At 35.1% G+C, this 20,230-nt stretch overlaps 1 protein-coding gene and 1 pseudogene across 4 annotated transcripts in view; both read left to right on the forward strand.

Moving 5' to 3' along the window:
* PDS5B (PDS5 cohesin associated factor B) overlaps positions 1–20,230 on the forward strand; it is a 185,950-nt gene that overhangs the window by 129,488 nt on the left and 36,232 nt on the right. For all 4 annotated transcript variants that reach the window (XM_041766309.1, XM_041766312.1, XM_041766311.1 and 1 more), the window contains exons 20-21: positions 5,185–5,308; positions 7,872–8,030. In XM_041766309.1, coding sequence (XP_041622243.1) covers positions 5,185–5,308; positions 7,872–8,030 — 283 coding nt within the window. The remainder of the gene's footprint in view (positions 1–5,184; positions 5,309–7,871; positions 8,031–20,230) is intronic.
* LOC121497139 lies at positions 17,180–18,708 on the forward strand (annotated as a pseudogene).

Raw genomic sequence — 20,230 nt, forward strand, 5'->3', positions numbered from 1 at the left:
CCACAAGGTGCTTTGGTAACCCAGAGATGATGAATTGCTGGAAGCAGCTACCACCTTTGGGGCTGGAGCAACAACTGAAAAGTGATGTTAAGGACTATCCAGTGGATGGAAGAGCCCTGTCAGTATTGCCCAACCAGCTGACACAGTAGGAGTGTCCTAGCTGTTGCTGGAGGGGTGGTGTAACTACTGCACAGAATACCTAAGGAAGCTCTGGCGTCTCTTATTGGGAAAACCTAATGGGAAACCAGCTCTTGAGGGAGTCTAGGAAATATAATTTCAGATTTACAGTGCCAGGATCTCAGACCAAATTATAGGAGGCTTAAAGCCCAGAAACACTAAATAACTAGCATAAGGATGTTCATGGTTTTGTTAAGATTAAACAAAAAATCCAAAACATTTAAATGCTCATTAGTAGGAAATTGATTAGACTAGTTGTGATGTAGCTATCCACTAAAGAGCCATATGACCTTTTAAAATTAGCATTTAGCAATACTTGACATAGGAGGTTCCCTCCAGCATTGTTAGTGAAAAAATATTTCCAAATACTATGTATTTTGTATCCTCATTTACTTAATATATGTATGTATGATTAGAGAAATTTTAGACCTATAGTCACCAAAATGTTAACAGTAATTATTTCAGGGTAGTGGAATTTTGAGTTTTCCTTAGTGGTTTTTTAGACCACTAAAGTTTTGTTTGCATGTTCTGCATGTGTATCATTATTGGACGAAAACAACCTTGAATTGAAAAATCACTTTAATGGGAAATAAGGTATTTTTTATAATAGGAACTTATTAATAGAAAAAGCAATCAGAGGATAGTTGTTTCATTGACATTTCATTAACATCTCAGACTCTGCCTAGTACTTCAGAATCCTTGAAAGTGTTTTTTCTTTGTTTATTGTTTTGGTTTGTTTCTGTTTTTTTATTTAAATGGGTATGCAAAACATTGGATAAGCTTAAAATTTCTCATTCTGTCTTTAAAAATTCCAGCCAGAATTGCTTTTTACATGTATGTTACCTGTAATTTTCTCTTGATGACTAAGAAAAGGGATTATGGATGTTTGTATTGGCACGTCTGATCTAGGAGAAGATATGTTTTATCCAGGGAGTTTCTGAAGTTACCAAAAGATATTTTTTCATTTCATAAAGAAGCTTACAAACCACAGACTATAAGATAGTTTGGTGAGACTCTTATTTTTATACATTTTATTATTGGAATTTTCAAACATATATAGAAGTAACTAGAATATTATAATGTACTCCCATGTATCCAACAACTAGCTTATATATGAATAACTTAAACAGTTGCTTTTAATTTATAATTCTCCTTACTCCCTATTCCACTTACATTTGAAAGCAAATGCTAGATTGTATATTTCATCTGTACATCTAAGTATCTCTAAAAGATAAGAACTCTTAAAAAATAAACATAATGCCTATATCACATAGTTAACATTAATTGCTTAATATTAATAATATCCAGTTTTCCCAAAAATGTAATTTAAAAAAATCAGATCACATTGTTATTTGTTGCTAAATCTCTTAAAGTGCCTTATTTCTTGTAGGCTCCCCTTCCAATTCTCTTTGTCGCTTTGTATTTGATAAACTCTCTTGCAGAGTTTCACATATATTGATTTTTGTTATGTATGCCTTTGGCATATTTTAATGGGTTCCTTATATTTTCTGTAAAGCGAGATAGTTGAATGCAGAGGCCTGGTTGGATTCTAGCTCAACTTTTTTGTTATTACAGGACCACTTTATAGATGGTGGTATGCTCTTCTATCAAGAGACACATGATATCTGGTTATTTCTCTTTTTATGATGTTGGAACTGATGGATACTTAGTAATTGTGATATTCTGTCATTCTTTCTTCATTTATTAGCTGAACACTTATAAACAGGAATATCTTATCTATTCTCTGGTTCCCCAGCGTTACATCTGTTTAGGAAAAGCACATTAAATCCTTTGGGGTTTTTTTTTTTTTGTGTGTGTGTTCTTGAACAGTGTTCAAAATAGTGCATTAGTTACTAGCGTCTTCCAAATGTGACTAATTAACTGTTGTCTCTTTAAAATATGCTCAGATTTATTTGTGTACACACATTTACTATTTTTGTCAGTCTCCATTTTTTAGATAGCCATATTTTCAACTGGTATCATTTTCTTCTTGAATAACTTTAATATTTATTATATACTTCTGCTTGCTGCTTGTTTTTTTGTTTTTGTTTTTTTTTTTTTTAAGATTTTATTTATTCATGAGAGACACAGAGAGAGAAGCAGAGACATAGGCAGAGAGAAAAGCAGGTTCCCTGCAGGGGGAGCCTGTTGCGCGGACCCCAGGATCATGACCTGAGCCAAAGGCAGATGCTCAACCACTGAGCCACCTAGGCATCCCCGTATAGTTTTGCTTGTAATTGATTATCTCAGTTTTTCTTTGAAAAAAAAAAAAAAAAAGTAAGTCTTTATTTTGCCTTCATTCTTGAAAGGTATTTTTTCTCAGAATGGAATTCTAGATTGATATTTTCACTTAGTACCGATGTCACTCCATTATTTTCTGGATTGCATAGTTTATGATGAGAAGTGTTCCTCTGTATGTTCTGTGTCTCTGTAAAGTGTATTTTTTTTTTTTGGATAGTTTAAAAAATTTTTTTCTTTATTGCTGTTTTTACCAAATTGATAATGACATGTCTTGGAATGGTTTACTTTATGTTTCTTCTGCTTGAGGCTTATTGAGATTTTGAGGACTATGGATCTATTTCCATCATATGTGGAAAAATAGTGGCTACTATGTCTTCAAATACTTTTTCTGTTCTGCTCTCCTCACTTTATTTTCTGGGACTCTGGTTGCATGTATTTTTGACTACTTGATACTGTCTTACAGGTCATTGATGCTCTGTTCTTTTTTTTTTTTTTCTTGTTTTATTTTGCATAGTTTCTATTACTATGTCTTCAAGTTCACTGGTGTTTTCTTCTGTAACATATAATCTACTTTTGATCCTATTGGTATATTTTTCATTGCGGGTTTTCTGTTTTTCATATTTAATAGTTCAGTTTAGGTCTTTTTTATGTATTTCATTTTTGCCCTCATCATGTTCATGTTTTCTTCTTGAACATATGGAACATGTTTATAATAGCTGTTTTAATGTCTTTTCTAAGTTTTTCACCTGTGCCATTTCTGGGGCTATTTCTGTTGATGAATTTTTTTCCTGATTATGTATTACAAGGTCTTTCTACTCTGGCTGGTGGAAACATGAATCACTAGCAGCCTTATGTGTGTTAGGGAACTTTTTGGCTTACTGCTTTCCAGTGTTCTTTTCCTGGGCTCCAGTAGTTTGTTTGTTTGGTTTTTTTTTTTCTCATGCCATGGTAAACTGATCATTATTCAGTCAATCCCCTCTGAGCATCTCCAGAATTCAAGCTCTCTTGCTGTCTTTGCAGCTCTCTTCCGTGTGGTACTCTGCCCTAGAAATTAGAGCTGCCTCAAGTTCCATCTCAGTCTCCCTTAACTCCATGTGACCACCAGGCTCTAAGTATAAGGTTACTTCTGGCTAACATGGCATTCTGGAGCCTTGCATGCAGTAAGTGAGGATAGGTGTAGGACTCTTCTAGTTTGTTTCCCATCTTTTAGGGATTACAGTCATGTACTGCTTGTTGTCCAGTGTCTAAAACCTTTAACATGTTTGTCTGTTTTCTGCCTGCTTAAGGTAGGAGAGAATGTCCCATCTCAGATACACTGTTATCATGTGAAGCAGAAGTCTTCTTAGTATAGTTTCAATTTATATCTTTTTTTGTGAAGGTAAGCGTCTTTTCATACATCACAGGTTAATTTGTATATTTACTTTTGAGGAACTTTCTGTTTTTTTATGTCCAACCCATTTGTCCATGATATTGCTGGTCATTCTATGCTTGTAGAAAGTCTTTACGTTAGGGATATTAACCCTTTCTCTGTGAAACGAAATGGAGAATTTCCCTTCAATTTGTCACTTGTCTTTTTACTATACTTTGCTGCTGGCATCTTTTGTGACACTCAGTTATTATTGTGATGAATTTCTGTATATATGATTTCTTAGTACTGGAATACTAGGTTTGTATTGGGCAAGAAGGTAGATTCAGAAGTTGGTTTCACTGTGAGATAAATGTTTAAATAAATAGTTAAGCCAAGAGATCCTGCTATGTTCAGTACTCATTCTAAGTTTTTGTGTAGTGTAATGATACCATATCTGAATATTCCTCCAGGTAGCTACATGACTCACTCCTTACTTCCCTTATAACTCTACTCAAATGTTACTTTACTTGAAAGGTTTTCTGTAACTACCCTCTTTAAAATTGTAGTACTCACACACCCCTCTCCACTCTCTATCCTGTCCTCTTTTTTTTTTCCTTATTTTCCTCCATAGCTCTTATCATAATTTGACATAACACATATTTTACTAATTTGTGTATTGTCATTTGTCTTGTTCATAATATGCTGATAGCATGAAGGCAAGCATTTGGGACTTCTAATAATGCCTGAAACAAGGTAAACACTTAATTTGTATAGGTTTTATAGTCAGATTTCCGTTTATGTAGATTGTGCTGGTATGAAGTGAAAGATGAATCAGAGCAGGAAGAGACTAAAAAACAAATAGTATAGGTCCCATTATAGTGGTCATATATATATAAGGTGGCAGCAGCTTAGCTGGAGTGATAGCAGTGAGAATAAAAGAGAAAAGGCTAAAGGGAATGACATTAAGAAATGGGTTACCTTCCATGTTTTTATTCAGAATTGTTAAGTAAAAAGAAAAAAAAACTTGTGTTTGGATTACATTTTTAATGTAGATTTTTATAAAACAGAATTAGAGACAGTTGAAAATGAGTTCAGGTAGATGTTTTTTTGGTCTTACAAAACATTACCTAAAAGAATACAAACTGGGATCCCTGGGTGGCGCAGCGGTTTGGCGCCTGCCTTTGGCCCAGGGCGCGATCCTGGAGACCCGGGATCGAATCCCACATCGGGCTCCCGGTGCATGGGGCCTGCTTCTTCCTCCACCTGTGTCTCCGCCTCTCTCTCTCTCTCTGTGACTATCATAAATAAATAAAAATTAAAAAAAAAAAAAAAAGAATACAAACTGTAAAGTATTTAGTGGAGTCTTGCTGATATTTCTGGTTTATTGTTTTTGTTTAATTTTTTTTTTTATTTTTTAGAGCTTTGCTTCCTGTTTTACATCACAAATCTAAAAAAGGACCCCCCCGCCAAGCCAAATACGCCATTCATTGTATCCATGCGATATTTTCTAGTAAAGAGACCCAGTTTGCACAGATATTTGAGGTAAAAAGAAAAAAAAATGTTTGTTTCATATGTTATAGTTAAAAAACACATAATAATGATTTTATAGAATGTTCACATTTGGAGATGGATCATTTTATAATATGTTTTCAGAATTTGAATCAGTATAATCTATATTGATGAATGGTTAAAATATGAAAATATCTGATTATTCAGATGTTTAGCACTAACTTAAATTCAGAAATCAAACAATTTATAATATTTTTTGACATTATACATTTAGTATTAGGAAACTTTTTTGTTAATAAGTAATTACATATAAAATCATACTTATTGATAATAGGTAATAGATGTTTCTGTCAGTTTACGGGTTGAAAATTAGAGTTCTGTTTATGATACTGCTGAAGTATATGGAATTTTGTCAGTACTAACCGGTACAGTATAGCCAATATATAAAGCGCAAATTTATAGTTCATATATAATCACTGACCTAATTTTATATCAGATTAAATTGTTTTTAAAATATATATTTCATATTTTTTTCTACCTTTTAAATTACTATTACCCTTTCTAAGCATTGCATTCTATTTTTATTTTAATCTCTTGTAATCTGGGCTTTGTATATATTTAGCATTTTTACATAAATCCAAATTTGTAATTTTAGTTCCAGTGCCTTGAATGAAATCAGAGTGATTTGGAAATCATGCCGAAGCTAAATTACCCTAAAAACTTTGACTTGTTATCTCTGTTTTAGAAACATTTATGCTAACTTTTTCATATTTCATGTTATATGCTAAAGACCTGAACAAGGAAGAAAATTATTTGTCTTTATCAAACATCATCTTTTCTGTATATAGCAAATAATTTATTTTAAAATTTTGTGCATTTTGACGTGGGGCTATTTTCTTTAGTCTGTTTTTGTATATCAGAATAACTTTAATGAATTCATGTTGATACAGAAATCTTTTGTTTTTCTTGATTAATCTCCTTTCAGTTCCTTTCATTGGTGATAAGGATCAGGATAATGCTAATAATAACTTGAATTAGTAGTATGCTTTTAATTTCATTTTGATATTATATATCTGATATTTTATCTTTACCATAAGTTGTAATCCTTCTGCTATAATGTTGTATAGGTTGGTTAGCTTTCTGAGAAAAGGTTTTGTAGAGCTATCTGGCCTTCATGTGATTACTGTTAATTTTACGGTCTGACTATTAATTTTGCTTTTCCAAGAAATGACCGTATTATCTTATTGTGTAAAAATATCACACTCATTATTGAAAAAAAACTACATGATCATATTTTTATAACAAACAAGCTGGCATTTAGATGTACAATGGAAGTATTGAGGGAAGTTGTCAAGATTAGCACAAAGTAAACTCATTTAAATATATTTTTGACTAAATGAAGCCTCATATTGCCCATTGCCCTAATATGTTGGAGAAGAGCTTAATACTGTTTTTCAGGCCTAGACTCTTTGGTGTTCAGTATGGGAGGACAGCATCAACTCTATTAAAATAAAATGTCACTAAAATTATTAATAATGTATTTACTTCCAAATCAAAAGGTACAAAACAAATCCAAATAGTAAAATAGTAAATATTCTCCTCCACCTCAGCCCTGTATCCCCAGGCACTCAGTTCTCATTCCCAGAGGTAACCAGTGTTACCAGTTTCTAATATACTTTTCTGTCACATACAAGTAACATAATACAGTCACATACATTTTGTCCCCTTCCCCTTCCGCCAGTGATAGTATACTATAGTCACTCTTCTAATTTCTCTATTTTAAAAATTTAACATTACATTTTATGTATTCTGTATAGGTATATGAGGAGTCTCATTCTTTTGTCAGGGAAAAATGTGTATTAATGGTTGGGTTTTCTATAAGAATAATAAAAATAATTTCATTAGTGGTACTTAATATTTGATGCTACAGAAATCCACAAAAATGCATGTGGACTCTATATGATAAAAGCTTATTTCTGGTTCCTGAGAAAAAGTCCAGTTGTGTGTTTGGATTGCATTCTAATCAGTGGTTTAGACACATAGACCTTTTTTTGACAAGTGGCTTCTCTTTAAATCCCACTGGATCCTTGGTATTAAGCCTGCCACTGAGTAAAGAGCAAGAATATGGAGAAGATATGATTCTCATACTTGCCTTAGTGGGAGCATGGTGTACCTCACTTTTACCCCCAGTCTGTTAACCAGGACTTATTCACATATTCTCATCTAACTGCAGAGGAAGCTGCATATGTATAGCCATCTTTTTGCCCAGGAAGTAGAACAGAAGTGGATATTGGTGAGCCTAGCAATCTCTAAAATACTCATATATTGGTCATAAAATACGTTTAATATGATTCTCCATGCTGAATTTTTTTTTTACCTGCTTCTAAGATATGACTTTAGCAAAACTGACAGTATTTAAACATGATGCCTTTTAGACATAACCTATAGGAATTTAAATGTAAGTTTAAGCTGCTACTTACACCATGTATATGTCTTGAAACTTTTGTAGTTTTCTTTTTTATTTGTACATGAAATATGTGAATAGTTTATTTGCATATTTATAGAGTTGAATGTATTTTCCTCTCTTCATTTTCAGCCTCTGCATAAGAGCCTAGATCCAAGCAATCTGGAACATCTCATAACCCCGTTGGTTACTATTGGACATATTGCTCTCCTTGCACCTGATCAATTTGCTGCTCCTTTGAAGTCCTTGGTAGCTACTTTCATTGTGAAAGATCTTCTCATGAATGATCGGGTAATTGATATTTTTTTACACCTGTGTTCATCACATTATCTTTTGAAATTTTATGCAGCAAAGAGAGAAGTGAAATGATGGAAAGAACACTTGAATTTGGCTGCCTTCTTTTAGGTTTTTTATCTTCTTAGCATGCTGTTATATCCACTAGAACTAAAAAAACATTGAAACATCTCTTTAATTGAGCAGAGGCATGTAACCTGCAATGCATTCCTTGATAAATACAAAACATCACTTGGTTCTCATTCATCTTTACAGTGGGTTAATTTTTATAATGGCATCTATTTTAAAAAAATGTGAAGACTGACAAGCTACTTCACAGTATGGTTGTCATGACAATAGTTGTTTCTTTCCCTGCATACAGTAGAGAATTAAAAAGCACTGGGAGAAAACATGAGGAAAGAAATAATGATTTTGTCTCTCTCTTCAGTGTGTCTTTGGGGCAGTGCTTTTGGGTTTGGGAGAACTGACCCCTTATAGTCACATGGAGTTTTATGTGTGTGTGTATATTTATGTACACACACACACACAAACATGCATGTGCAGACACATAATGTAACCATCAGTTTTATGTCTATATTTATGTGCTCAGTAACTATACTAGGTTCTTTGGAGAGCTATACTTTGGAAGTATATAGATAAAGTTTCTCCTCTTAAAATATAGTTTTTGTAGTATATAGCTATGTTGCTATATGTCCATCATTCTTATATTAATATACTTTAATACTATTAATACTTTTAAACTAATTTATTATAGAAAAATAGTTTGTGGGGATAATAAGGTAGTTGTATATATTAGCTCTCTAATGATTCATGGCCGTTTAACTTTAGTTGACTAAAGCCCTGTAATTTGGAGATACGTGGCTCCTGTGTTAATTACCATTGTCTTTGGTTGTGTTCTTTAGCTGTGTCCCTCACTTTTCTTCCCCTAAGTATAGTATTTCATCTGTTCTTTAGGTCATATATGCTAATCATATGTTTTAAGTTTTCTATATCCTTACTGTGTTTTGTTTTCTCTAATGAAAAAATTTTGTTGAGATTAAACAAAGTGCACACTATTTAAAGGTATGGTTCATTGAGTTACCACAAAGTTAACATTCTGGACCATCCAACAATCCAGGTAAAGAAATAGAATGTTACCAGCCCCCAAAAGCCTCTGCATCTTTTTCTTAGTATTATTATCCCCTCCATTCTCCCTGAAGATAACCATTATCCTGACTTCTAACACCAAAGGTTAGTTTTACCCGTTTTTGAACTTTTATAAATGGAATCCTACAGAGTAAATTTTTTATATCTGGCTTCCTTCACTCAGTATTACATTTGTGAGATAAATTCATCCTGTTGTATATAGCCGTGGTTCATTTTCACTGATGTATAGTACTCCATTGTTTGTATATACCATGTATCTGTTCTTTTGCTAGACATTTGGGTTATTTCTAGTGCTAAATGAATACTGCTATTAATACTCTTTTACATATCCTTTTGTGCACTTATGTATGCATTTCTGTTGTGCAATTGTTTTATCTTAGTGTATATAGAAGTTTTATTTTTTTTTAAAGATTTTATGTATTTTAGAGAGAGAGAGTGTATGCCTATGTACAAGTCAGGGGAGGGGGAGGAGGAGAAGGAGAGAATCTAAAGCATACTTCCTCCTGAGCAAGGAGCCCCATACAGGGCTTGATCTCACAATCCTGAGATCATGACCTGCGCTGAAAAAAAGAACCAGACACTCCATGGACTCAGCCAACCAAGCACCCATATATAGGTTGTTTTGGTACATCTTCCTGAATTGCTTTTCTTTCCTTAACTTTCCATTTTTGGTTTTTTTTTTTTTTTTTTGGCCAATTTGTTTTTCAAAATGCTTGTACTAATTAACATTATATGTGCTGAGAGTTCTAGTTGTACCATTTCCTTGACTGTATTAAATATGCCATTTTAGCCATTATGTGAATGTGTAATGAATGAATGATATGCCCTTAGACACTTTTTCATGCATGTATTGGCTGTTCTCTTTTTTTTTTTTTTTTTAAGATTTTATTTATTCATGAGAGACAGAGAGAGAGAGAGAGGCAGAGACACAGGCAGAGGAAGAAGCAGGCCCCCCCTGTGGGGAGCCCTATGCGGGACTTGATCCCAGGACCTGGGGATCAGACTGCCGAAGGCAGACGCTCAGCCACTGAGTCACCGAGGTGCCCCTTGGCTTCCTCTTTTGTTAGTACCTGCTCAAGCCTCTTTCACATGTTGCCATTAAATTGTCAATCTTTCTTTTATTCACTCCTAAGATTTCCTTATGTATCCTGTTGGCAGTCTGTTTAACAGATACCTTTGCCCATTTTGTAACTGTCTCTCACTCTCTAAATGGAGTTTTTAGTTAGTACTTAATTACCTTGTCTTTTTGCCTACCCCAAGGTTGTGAAAATAGTCCCTATATCATTTTCTAGAAATGTGGTAATATACAAGCCTCTAACCACATGTAGCTATTTAAATTTAAGTTTAAACCAAATAAAATTGTAAATGTATTCACACATTCCAAGTGCTCACTAGCCACATATTGCTAGTGTTGGACAGCACAGAATATTTCTACCATCTCAGAGTTCTGTTAGACAGTGTTGCTCTAGAGGCTTTATTTAACTTTCACATTAAGCTATATAATCTACTTGGGATTGATTTTTGTATGTGGTATGAGATAAATGTCAAGATTCATTGTTTTATTTCCACCTAACTCCACACCATTTATTGAAAAGACTGTCTTCTCTGGTACTTTTTTTAAAAATTGAAGTGAAATTCACATAACATAAAATTAATCATTTTAAAGTATACAATTCAGTTACATTTTAGTACATTCACAAGTTTTTGTGACCACCACCTCTATCTATTCCAGGTCATTTTCATTAAGCAGTCATACCTCATTTCCCCTTCCCCTGGGCAAGCACCAACCTCCTGTCTGTCTTAATGGATTTAACTATTCTGAATATTGTCTATAAATGGAATCATACAATATGTGATTTTTTGCATCTTTCTTCTGTCACTTAGTATAATGTTTTTGAAGTTCATCCACATTGTAGGATGTGTCAGTACTTTATTCCATTTTATGGCTGAATAATACTCTGTTGTATGTATCAATTTTTGCTTATCCATTCATTCATTGATGGACATTTGAGTTGTTTCCACCTTTTGAATATTGTGAAAAGTGCTGCTTGAATTCTGTGTCTGAGTATTTGAGTACCTGTGTTCAGTTCTTTAGGTATATTCCTAGGTATATACCTTTACTGGATTATATGGTAATTCTGTGTTTAACTTTTTTTTTTTTTAAGATTGTATTTATTTATTCATGAGAGACAGAGAGAGAGAGAGAGAGAGAGAGAGAGAGAGAGAGAGAGAGAAGCAGAGACACAGGCAGAGGCAGAAAGCAGGCTCCATGCAGGGAGCCTGATGTGGGACTCGATCCCGGGACTCCAGGATCACACCCTGGGCCAAAGGTGTGCTAAACCACTGAGCCACCCAGGGATCCCCTGTGTTTAACTTTTTTTTTTTTTTTTTTTTTTTTTTTTTGTGTTTAACTTTTTAAGGGACTGACAAACTGTGTTCCACAGAGGCTTACACCATTTTATCATCCTACCATGTGTTATAAAAGTTGCAATTTCTCCACTTGCCAACTTACTAATTTCTGTTAATTTGATTTTAGCCAGCCCAGTGAGTGAAGTGGTATCTCATTGTGGTTTTGATTTGCAGTTCTCTAATGATGTTGAGCATCTTTTGATATACTTATTAGCCATTTGTATGTCTTTTCTTGGAGTTAAGACTTTACAAATCCTTTGCTCTTTTTTTTAGGGTTGTGTTTTTGTTGAGTGGTAATATTTCTTTATATATTTTAAATACAAGTCTCTTGTCAGATATGTGGTTTGCAAATATTTTCTCCCATTCTCTAGGTTGTCTTAATTTTTTTTGAGATATGATTGATGTATAACATATTATTTTGATGTGTACGACATAAAGATTCAATATATATTGTGAAATGATCCCCACAATAAGCCTAGTTCATATCCATCCCCACACAGTCACAATTTTTTTTTTCCTGTGAAAAATCTAGGATCTACTCTTTTGGCAACTTATCAAATACGCAATACAGTATTACTAACTGTAGCCACCATGCTGTACTTTACATTCCATGATGTATTTATTGTAGAACTGGAAGTTTGTACGTTTTTCCAGCTGCCTCTTTCTCTGGCAACTACCAGTCTATTCTCTGTATCTTTACTATTAGCCAGTCTGATAGACGTGAAGTTATAGCTCATTATGGTTTTAATTGGATTTCATTGATGATTAGTTATGTAGAACATCTTATGTGCCTGTAGGCCCTCTGTATGTCTTTGGAAAAATTGTCTATTCAAGCCCTCTGCCTGTTATTTAATCAAGTTGTGTTTTTTGCAGTTGTTATGTAAGTTCTTAATACATTTTGGATATTCACTCCTTATCTGATGTATGATTTGTAAATACCTTCTCCCATTCAGCAGATTACCTTTTCTTTTTGTTGATGCTTTGCTTTGCTAAAGATTATTTGACATAGTCCATGTGTTTATTTTAGTGTTTGTTGCCCTTGTCTTGGGAGACTGTTCCAAAAAAATATTGCTAAGACTGACATCAAAGAGCTTATTACTACCTGTAATTTTTCTAGAAGTTTTATGATTTCAGGTCTTATATGCAATCTTTTTCCCTTTTGAATTTGTTTTTGTGGTGTAAGATAGTGGTCTAGTTTCATTCTTTTGCATGTAACTGTCCAGCTTTCCCAACACTTTATTAAAGAGACTGTTCTTTCCACTTTGTATATACTTGCCTCCATGTCATAGATTAATTGATTATATACATTGGTTTATATCTGGGCTCTCTATTCTGTTGAAATCTGTATCGGTTTTCATGCCAGTACCATACTGTTTTGACTACTGTGACTTTGTAGTATAGTTTGAAATCAGAGAACATGATACATCCAGCCTTGTTGTTCTTTAAGAGTGCTTCCACAGGTTTTGATACCTAGTAGCTGAAGCTCTCCACATGCCTTTAATAATGGCTGCTGCTACTACTGCTGCTTCATCATCGTCATCATCATCTTTTTTTAAATTGTTTTGGCTATCAGCCTTTCATACTTCTATCTAAATTGTTTCATTTTGTTTTGTTTCTGTCTAAACTTTAGAATCAGCTAGTCAGTTCTCCCTAACCACTCCATCCCAACATATATACATACCTGGCGGGAATTTTGATAGGGGTGGCATTGAATTATAAATTTTAATCATTATTATAATATCGCCTTTCACTCTAAGAGTATAGTATTATAATCCTGAGCTTTCTGTTTCATGAAGATGGTATATGTCTTGGTTTTTAATTTTCTTTAATAATATTTAAATTTTTGTGTAGATGTCTTAGCTTTCTTAAGTATGTTCCTAAGCATTTTATGTTGTTTGATGCTATTATAGATAACATGATTTTTCATATTTATTTTCTAACTATTTTGTTGGCATATGGATATGAAGTGACTTCATTTTTATATTAACTTTTATTCTAGGATTTTGTTAAAGGCAGTTACTCATTTACTAAGAAACCTTAGTTTTTACATTTTGGGGGTTTTCTCTTTTCAGGTCATGTCATTTGTTGATAAAGACAGCTTTTTTGTTTGTAATGCTTTTTTATTTCTTTTTTCTTCCTTGTGCCTGGCCAGGACCTTCAAAACAATAGAGGTGGTGATAGGGGACTTTCTTATCTTCTTCTAGTCTCAGAAGGACTAATAGTACCCAATAGAGGACTTGAAAACTTCATCTAAATATGCCACTGCACTGAACCTCGTTCTGGCATACATTCTTTTCAACTTTGTCTATTATTTATAACAGTTGGTTTACATTTAATGTAAATAGTGATTTTGGCTAATTTGCCATCCGATTTTTATTTTTAGTTCTGTCAGTTCTGTATTCATTGTACTCCTTCTTTCCTTGTTTTTGATAAATTTTTTTATTTCATTTTCCCCTTTACTGACTTGTTTTTTACATTTTCCTGTTCTTTTAGTAATTGTCCTAGAGGATACAACATTCTCCCTTGACTTCTGAAGGCCAGTATCAATTGGTCTTTTTTAAACTTGTAGGACAGCAGGTTCAGTATTCTTAGGAACCTTAGCGTACTTTAATTCCCTTTATTTCCTGATGATTTTGCGCTCTTGTTCACACAGGACCGTAACTTTTCTACAGTTAATGTTTATTTAGATTTACCAACATCTTTCCGCCCTTCTTTTATTTTTCGTTCCTTTTTGTGTATGTGATGATGTTCTTTATACTGTAAGAATTAAAGAAGTATTTCTTTTAGTGTGGATTACTCCTAATGCAGCCTCTTGATTTTTATTTGCCTGAAAATGTCTTTATTTTGCCTACATTTTTTAAAGGATATTTTCTCCTGGCTTAGAATTCTAGACTGGTATGTTTCCTCCCCTCAGTAATTTGAAAATATTATACCATTATCTTCCATTTTCTTACCTATTCTCTTGAAATTGGCTGGCAGTCTTGCTCCTTTGAAGGTTTTCTTTTTGTTTTGAATGCTTTTAATGTTTTCTATTTTGCATTAGTCTCCAGTTTCATGATCATGTGTCTGGGTGTGCTTTCTTTATATTTATTCTACTTGGGGCTTGTAGCTCTTCTTGAATAGTATAGCTTTGATATCCTGCATAAATTCTGAATAATGTTTGTTTCATAGTCTCTCTTCCTCTCAACTACGGTTCAGGTTATATACTTAAAACATAGTTTCTTTGGCTGTGATCCAGCTGTTTCACACCTTCGTGTATTTTTCTATTCATCATTTTTTGTTCTGATCTGCATTTGAGTTCATAATTCACTCTTCAGATTTGTATAATCCTATGGTAGGCCCATGCATTGAATTCTTAATTGCACTTACTTTATCTTACAATTTTATAATTTCCTTGTAGTTTTTGATACACCTTTTAGTTCCCTGCCAGAATTCTCTATCTTGTCATCTAATTGTTAAACTTCTGTAGTTATGTTAAAGTTTGTATCAGCCTATTTCTAGACTTCCTGTGGCTTTTTTGTCTTCTCTTTCTTTCTTTTTTTTTTTTTTTTGGTCAAATCTTGTCTTATATGTTATTTTTGATTGCATGGTAGACACTGTGTATTAAAAATGTTACAGATGATTTGAGGCTCTGAATGATTTTGTATTTCTTCTGGGGAGGCCTTACTTCTTCCTGACAGGGAGTTGAGCTATTGTCAGATCAATTTGGTCAAGAATGCACTAATTCGAAGCTGAGCTTCAGGTTTTGACAGGCTGATTCTTTTTCTGGTCACCTTTATTTGTATGTTATATCTGTTAGAGAGCCACCCAGAAGTCTAGAGTGTTTAACAGGGACTCTATTCTTTATTGGGCCCAGAATTCCAATTTTTTTCCTTCCAGCTTTGTTACAGTGATTGAGATATTGCTTAACCTGTAAGTCTCTTTCACTTTCAGAATCAGTTATCGTTTGTATGAGAAAAGCAGCCTAGGGCCAGACTCAAATCTTCATTTCTCTCCTCTTTTGAAACTTTCCCCTACAAATTCTCACTGCTCTGGTAGCTCTTTTATCACCTTCATAGTGATTTTTTTAAAAGATCTTTTATCCAGCCTTTTCATTTGTTCCAGTGGTTCAAAAAAAAAAAAAAAACCTAGTTAGCTCTTGTCAGGAACAGAACTTTTACCTCTTTTAACCCATTAACTTGTCTCATTTTAATGTTACATTTGATATATATGAAGGAATATTTATTTAACATTTGTGTGATTTATTTTATAATAACAGAATGAGCACTTGTGAACTGTTAGCTCCTGGTTTATTACTCTCCAAACTTTTGTTTTTGTTTCTTGTCTGCCTCAGGTAGCTACTATGTTGAATTAGGGTTTATTATTCTCTAACTAAAACAAAACACTTTATTGCATATGTGTCTCTGAATAACATAATACTTAGTTTTGCTTATTCTTGAGGTTTATGAGTTACACCGTATATATTATATTCTTGGCTGACTTTTATCATTACGCATTTGTTTCTTAAAATAACTCCCTTGTTTTACATCTAGCTGTACTTGATTCATTACTCTGTATTATATCACTGTGTGAAATTTCTTACATTTATTCTGTTAGTGGACATTTGGAATATTTCCATTTCTTTCCTCGTTGGAACAGTGCTCCTGTTCTTAGAAAGGCTTCATGATACATATGAGTAAAAATATCCCTAGGTTATATTTATACAAGTGAAATTGATGAATCACGGTGTGTACACACATTTCACTTTTCATTTTATTCCCAAATTATTTGTCAAAAGCATTGTTAAGACTTATTTTTTATTAGCAGTATATAGTACCCATTAGTGTCAGATCTTTCCATTTTTGCACATCTAAATGTTAGAAAATAGTGCCTCATAGCTTTAATTTGCATTTCTCTGGTTACTAATTAAGTTTTTAATGTCTAGTAACCATTCATGTTGCCTCTTTCTGAAATTCCTTTTGAGATCTTTTGCCTTTTTTTTTCCTGAGCTTTTTGTCTTTTTCTCAATCTTTATACACATTAATACTTTTTCAGGTATATATTGCAGTATCTTCATAAAAATGCAAAGAATTTTATTTTTGGTGTGCCTTTTTACTTTCTTTACAGTGCCTTTTCAACAAAAGTTATTAATTTTAAAGTAGCTAAATTTATCATTCCTTTCTTTTGTAGTTAGTGCTTTTTACATCTTTAAGAAATCCTTCCCTGGGCAGCCCCTGTGGCTTTGCGGTTTGGCGCCTGCCTTCAGCTCAGGGCCTGATCCTAGGGACCTGGGATCGAGTCCCACGTTGGGCTCCCTGCATGGAGCCTGCTTCTCCCTCAGCCTGTGTCTCTGCCTCTCTCTCTCTCTGTATCTCTCATTAATACATAAATTTTTAAAAAAAGAAAAAAGAAATCCTTCCCTACTCTAGTGTCATAAAAAGTCTCCCATATGTTCTAAAAGTCTTGAGATTTTTTTCACACTTGAAAAATTTAATCCGCTCTGCCACTCTTGCTCCGGGATCCCCGCGCCAGAGCCACAGCAGCGCTCCCGCGCCCTCGCTCGCGGATCCTCCCTGAGCCGGTCCGTGCCGCCGTAGCCGCGCAGCCCACCGCCGCCCTCAGCAGCCATGTCCACCAGGTCTGTGTCCTTGTCCTCCTATTGCAGGATGTTGGGCGGCCCCGGCACCGGGAGCCGGCCGAGCTCCACGCGGAGCTACGTGACCACGTCCACCCGCACCTACAGCCTGGGCAGCGCGCTGCGCCCCAGCACCAGCCGCAGCCTCTACGCCTCGTCCCCGGGCGGCGTGTTCACCACGCGCTCCTCCGCGGTGCACATGCGGAGCAATGTGCCCAGCATGTGTCTGCTGCAGGACTCGGTGGACTTCTCGCTGGCCGACGCCATCAACACCGAGTTCAAGAACACGCGCACCAACGAGAAGGTGGAGCTGCAGGAGCTGAACGACCTCTTCACCAACTACATCGACAAGGTGCGCTTCCTGGAGCAGCAGAACAAGATCCTGCTGGCCGAGCTCGAGTAGCTCAAGGGCCAGGGCAAGTCGCGCCTGGGGGACCTCTACGAGTTGGAGATGCGGGGGCTGCGCTGGCAGGTGGACCAGCTCACTAATGACAAGGCCCGCGTCGAGATGGAGCGCAACAACCTGGCCGAGGACATCATGCGGCTTCTGGAGAAGTTGCAAGAGGAGATGCTTCAGAGAGAGGAAGCCGAGAGCACCCTGCCGAGCAGTCTTTCCGACAGGATGTTGACAGTGCTTCTTTGGTGCATCTTGACCTTGAGCGGAAGCAAAAAGAGATTGCCTTTTTGAAGAAACTACATGATGAGGAAATCCAGGAGCTGCAGGCCCAGATTCAGGACCAGCATGTCCAAATCGATATGGATGTTTCCAAGCCTGACCTCACGGCTGCCCTGCGTGATGTACACCAGCAATATGAAAGCTTAGCTGCCAAGAACCTTCAGGAGGCCAAGGAATGGTACAAGTCCAAGTTAGCCGACCTCTCTGAGGCTGCTAACCGGAACAATGATGCCCTGCGCCAGGTGAAGCAGGAGTCAAATGAGTACTGGAGACAGGTGCAGTCCCTCAGCTGCAAAGTGGATGCACTCAAAGGGACTAATGAGTCTCTGGAACGCTAGATGCATGAAATGGAAGAGAACTTTGCCGTCAAAGCTGCTAACTACCAAGACACTATTGGCCGCCTGCAGGATGAGATTCAGAACATGAAGGAAGAAATGGCTCGTCACCTTCGGGAGTACCAGGACCTGCTGAATGTTAAGATGGCTCTCGACATTGAGATTGCCACCTACGGGAAGCTGCTGAAAGGCGAGGAAAGCAGGATTGCTCTGCCTCTTCCAAACTTTTCTTCCCTGTACCTGAGGGAAACCATCCTACATTCACTACCTCTGGTTGACACTCAAAAAGAACGCTTCTGGTTAAGACGGTTGAAACTAGGGATGGACAGGTTATCAACGAAACGTCTCAGCATCATGATGACCTTGAGTGAAGCTTGCCCAAATTTGGTGCAGCAATTATTGCCAGCAAGAATAAAAAAAAGAAATCTGTATCTTAAAGAAACAGCTTTCAAGTGCCTTTCTGCAGTTTTCAGGAGCGCAAGATAGATTTGGAATTAGGAGTAATCTCTAGTTCTCAATAACCAACACTCTTAAAAGATTTAGGAGAAAGTTAACAACATAATCTAGTTTACGAAGAAAACTTGTGCTAGAATACTTTTTAAAAAGCATTTTTGAATACCATTAAAACTGCTTTTTTCCAACAAGTATCTGACCAACTTGTTTCTGCTTCAAATCTTTGAAAAACTAAAAAAAAAAGAAAAAAGAAAAATTTAATCCATCTGGAATTGATTTGATTTATTTGGTTGTATGATGTGACTTAAGGATTTCATTTCTTTCTACTATTAGGACAAATTTCATATCAAAAGTTATTGAGTAATCTTTCATTCTTTCAGTCCTCTGCATTGTAACGACTCCTAGTGTTTAAAGCCTCTGTTGTTTACCATTGCTTTGCTCTTCTACAAGATGTTTTCATTAAAGTTTTGTGATTTTCTTTGTAAAGAAAATTTAAAATTTTTTCTTGTTTAACTTTGTTAGGTACTTTGATTTTTTTTAAATTACATTTTATGTTTGTGGTTGATTTGGAGAATTATTTTATAGTTTTGATCTTATATCATCCATGTTTCTTGCTAAACATTTTCTTGTTTTTATTTCTGAAGAATGCCAGTTTTGGGGACGCCTGGGTAATGCAGTTGGTTGAGCTCCAGACTTTTGGTTTCAGCTTAGTTCATAATCTCAGTTTGTTGTGGGATCAAGTCCCTGTCAGGCTCTGCACTAGGCTGGGAGTCTGCTGGAGACTGTCTCCCCCTGTCCCCCGACATATGAATGCACTCGTTCTCTGTCTCTGTCTCTCTCTCTCTCTCTCTCATTCTCAAAATAAATAAAATATTTTTAAAAGGGTGCTAGTTTTTATTTTCTAATCCTCGAATATTTTCTCTCTATATTACTTTCCTAATATTTCTATATGTGCTTCTTCTACTTACTATTTTTCATCTCAGCTTCATCTATCAGGGTTTCTTTGGGAAGTGATATATTCAAGTCTTTTGTGATGGTGAAGTTTTCTATTTTACCTTTTTTTTTTTAAATCACTTTTGTTTTCTTTTGATACTACTATGCTGGTTGTCCACATGTTCATGAATTTTATATCTTATTGTGGTATAAGATTCTAAAAATACTTCAATATCCTGTTTATGCCAGTACCCCAACTAAATCCTTATTCCATTTCATGTTTTTTATCTTGACTGGTATTTTTTCATCCTGTTATTTTTAGATTTTCTCTGTCATTGGTTTTGTTGCATTTGGTTTAGTTTATTATTTTTGAACCATCTGACAGTCTGTCAGTTTTATTTATAATAACTTTTTCTGTTTTTGATAATATATGTTGATTGATTTTTTTCTTACGAATTAAATATTTTAGTAGAGTATTTTTGAATAATTCTTTCAAAATGGCTCATAATTTGGAAACTTGCTTTCTGTCCTAGCTTGCTAAAAATATTTTTTCTCTTATTCTTGAGTACTAAAGTCCTATCTTTCAGGGTACTTGGCTGCAGAAAATTCAGAACATTGTTTTTTGGCATCT

The sequence above is a fragment of the Vulpes lagopus genome, chromosome 8, assembly GCF_018345385.1.
Source record: "Vulpes lagopus strain Blue_001 chromosome 8, ASM1834538v1, whole genome shotgun sequence".
Classification (NCBI taxonomy): domain Eukaryota; kingdom Metazoa; phylum Chordata; class Mammalia; order Carnivora; family Canidae; genus Vulpes; species Vulpes lagopus.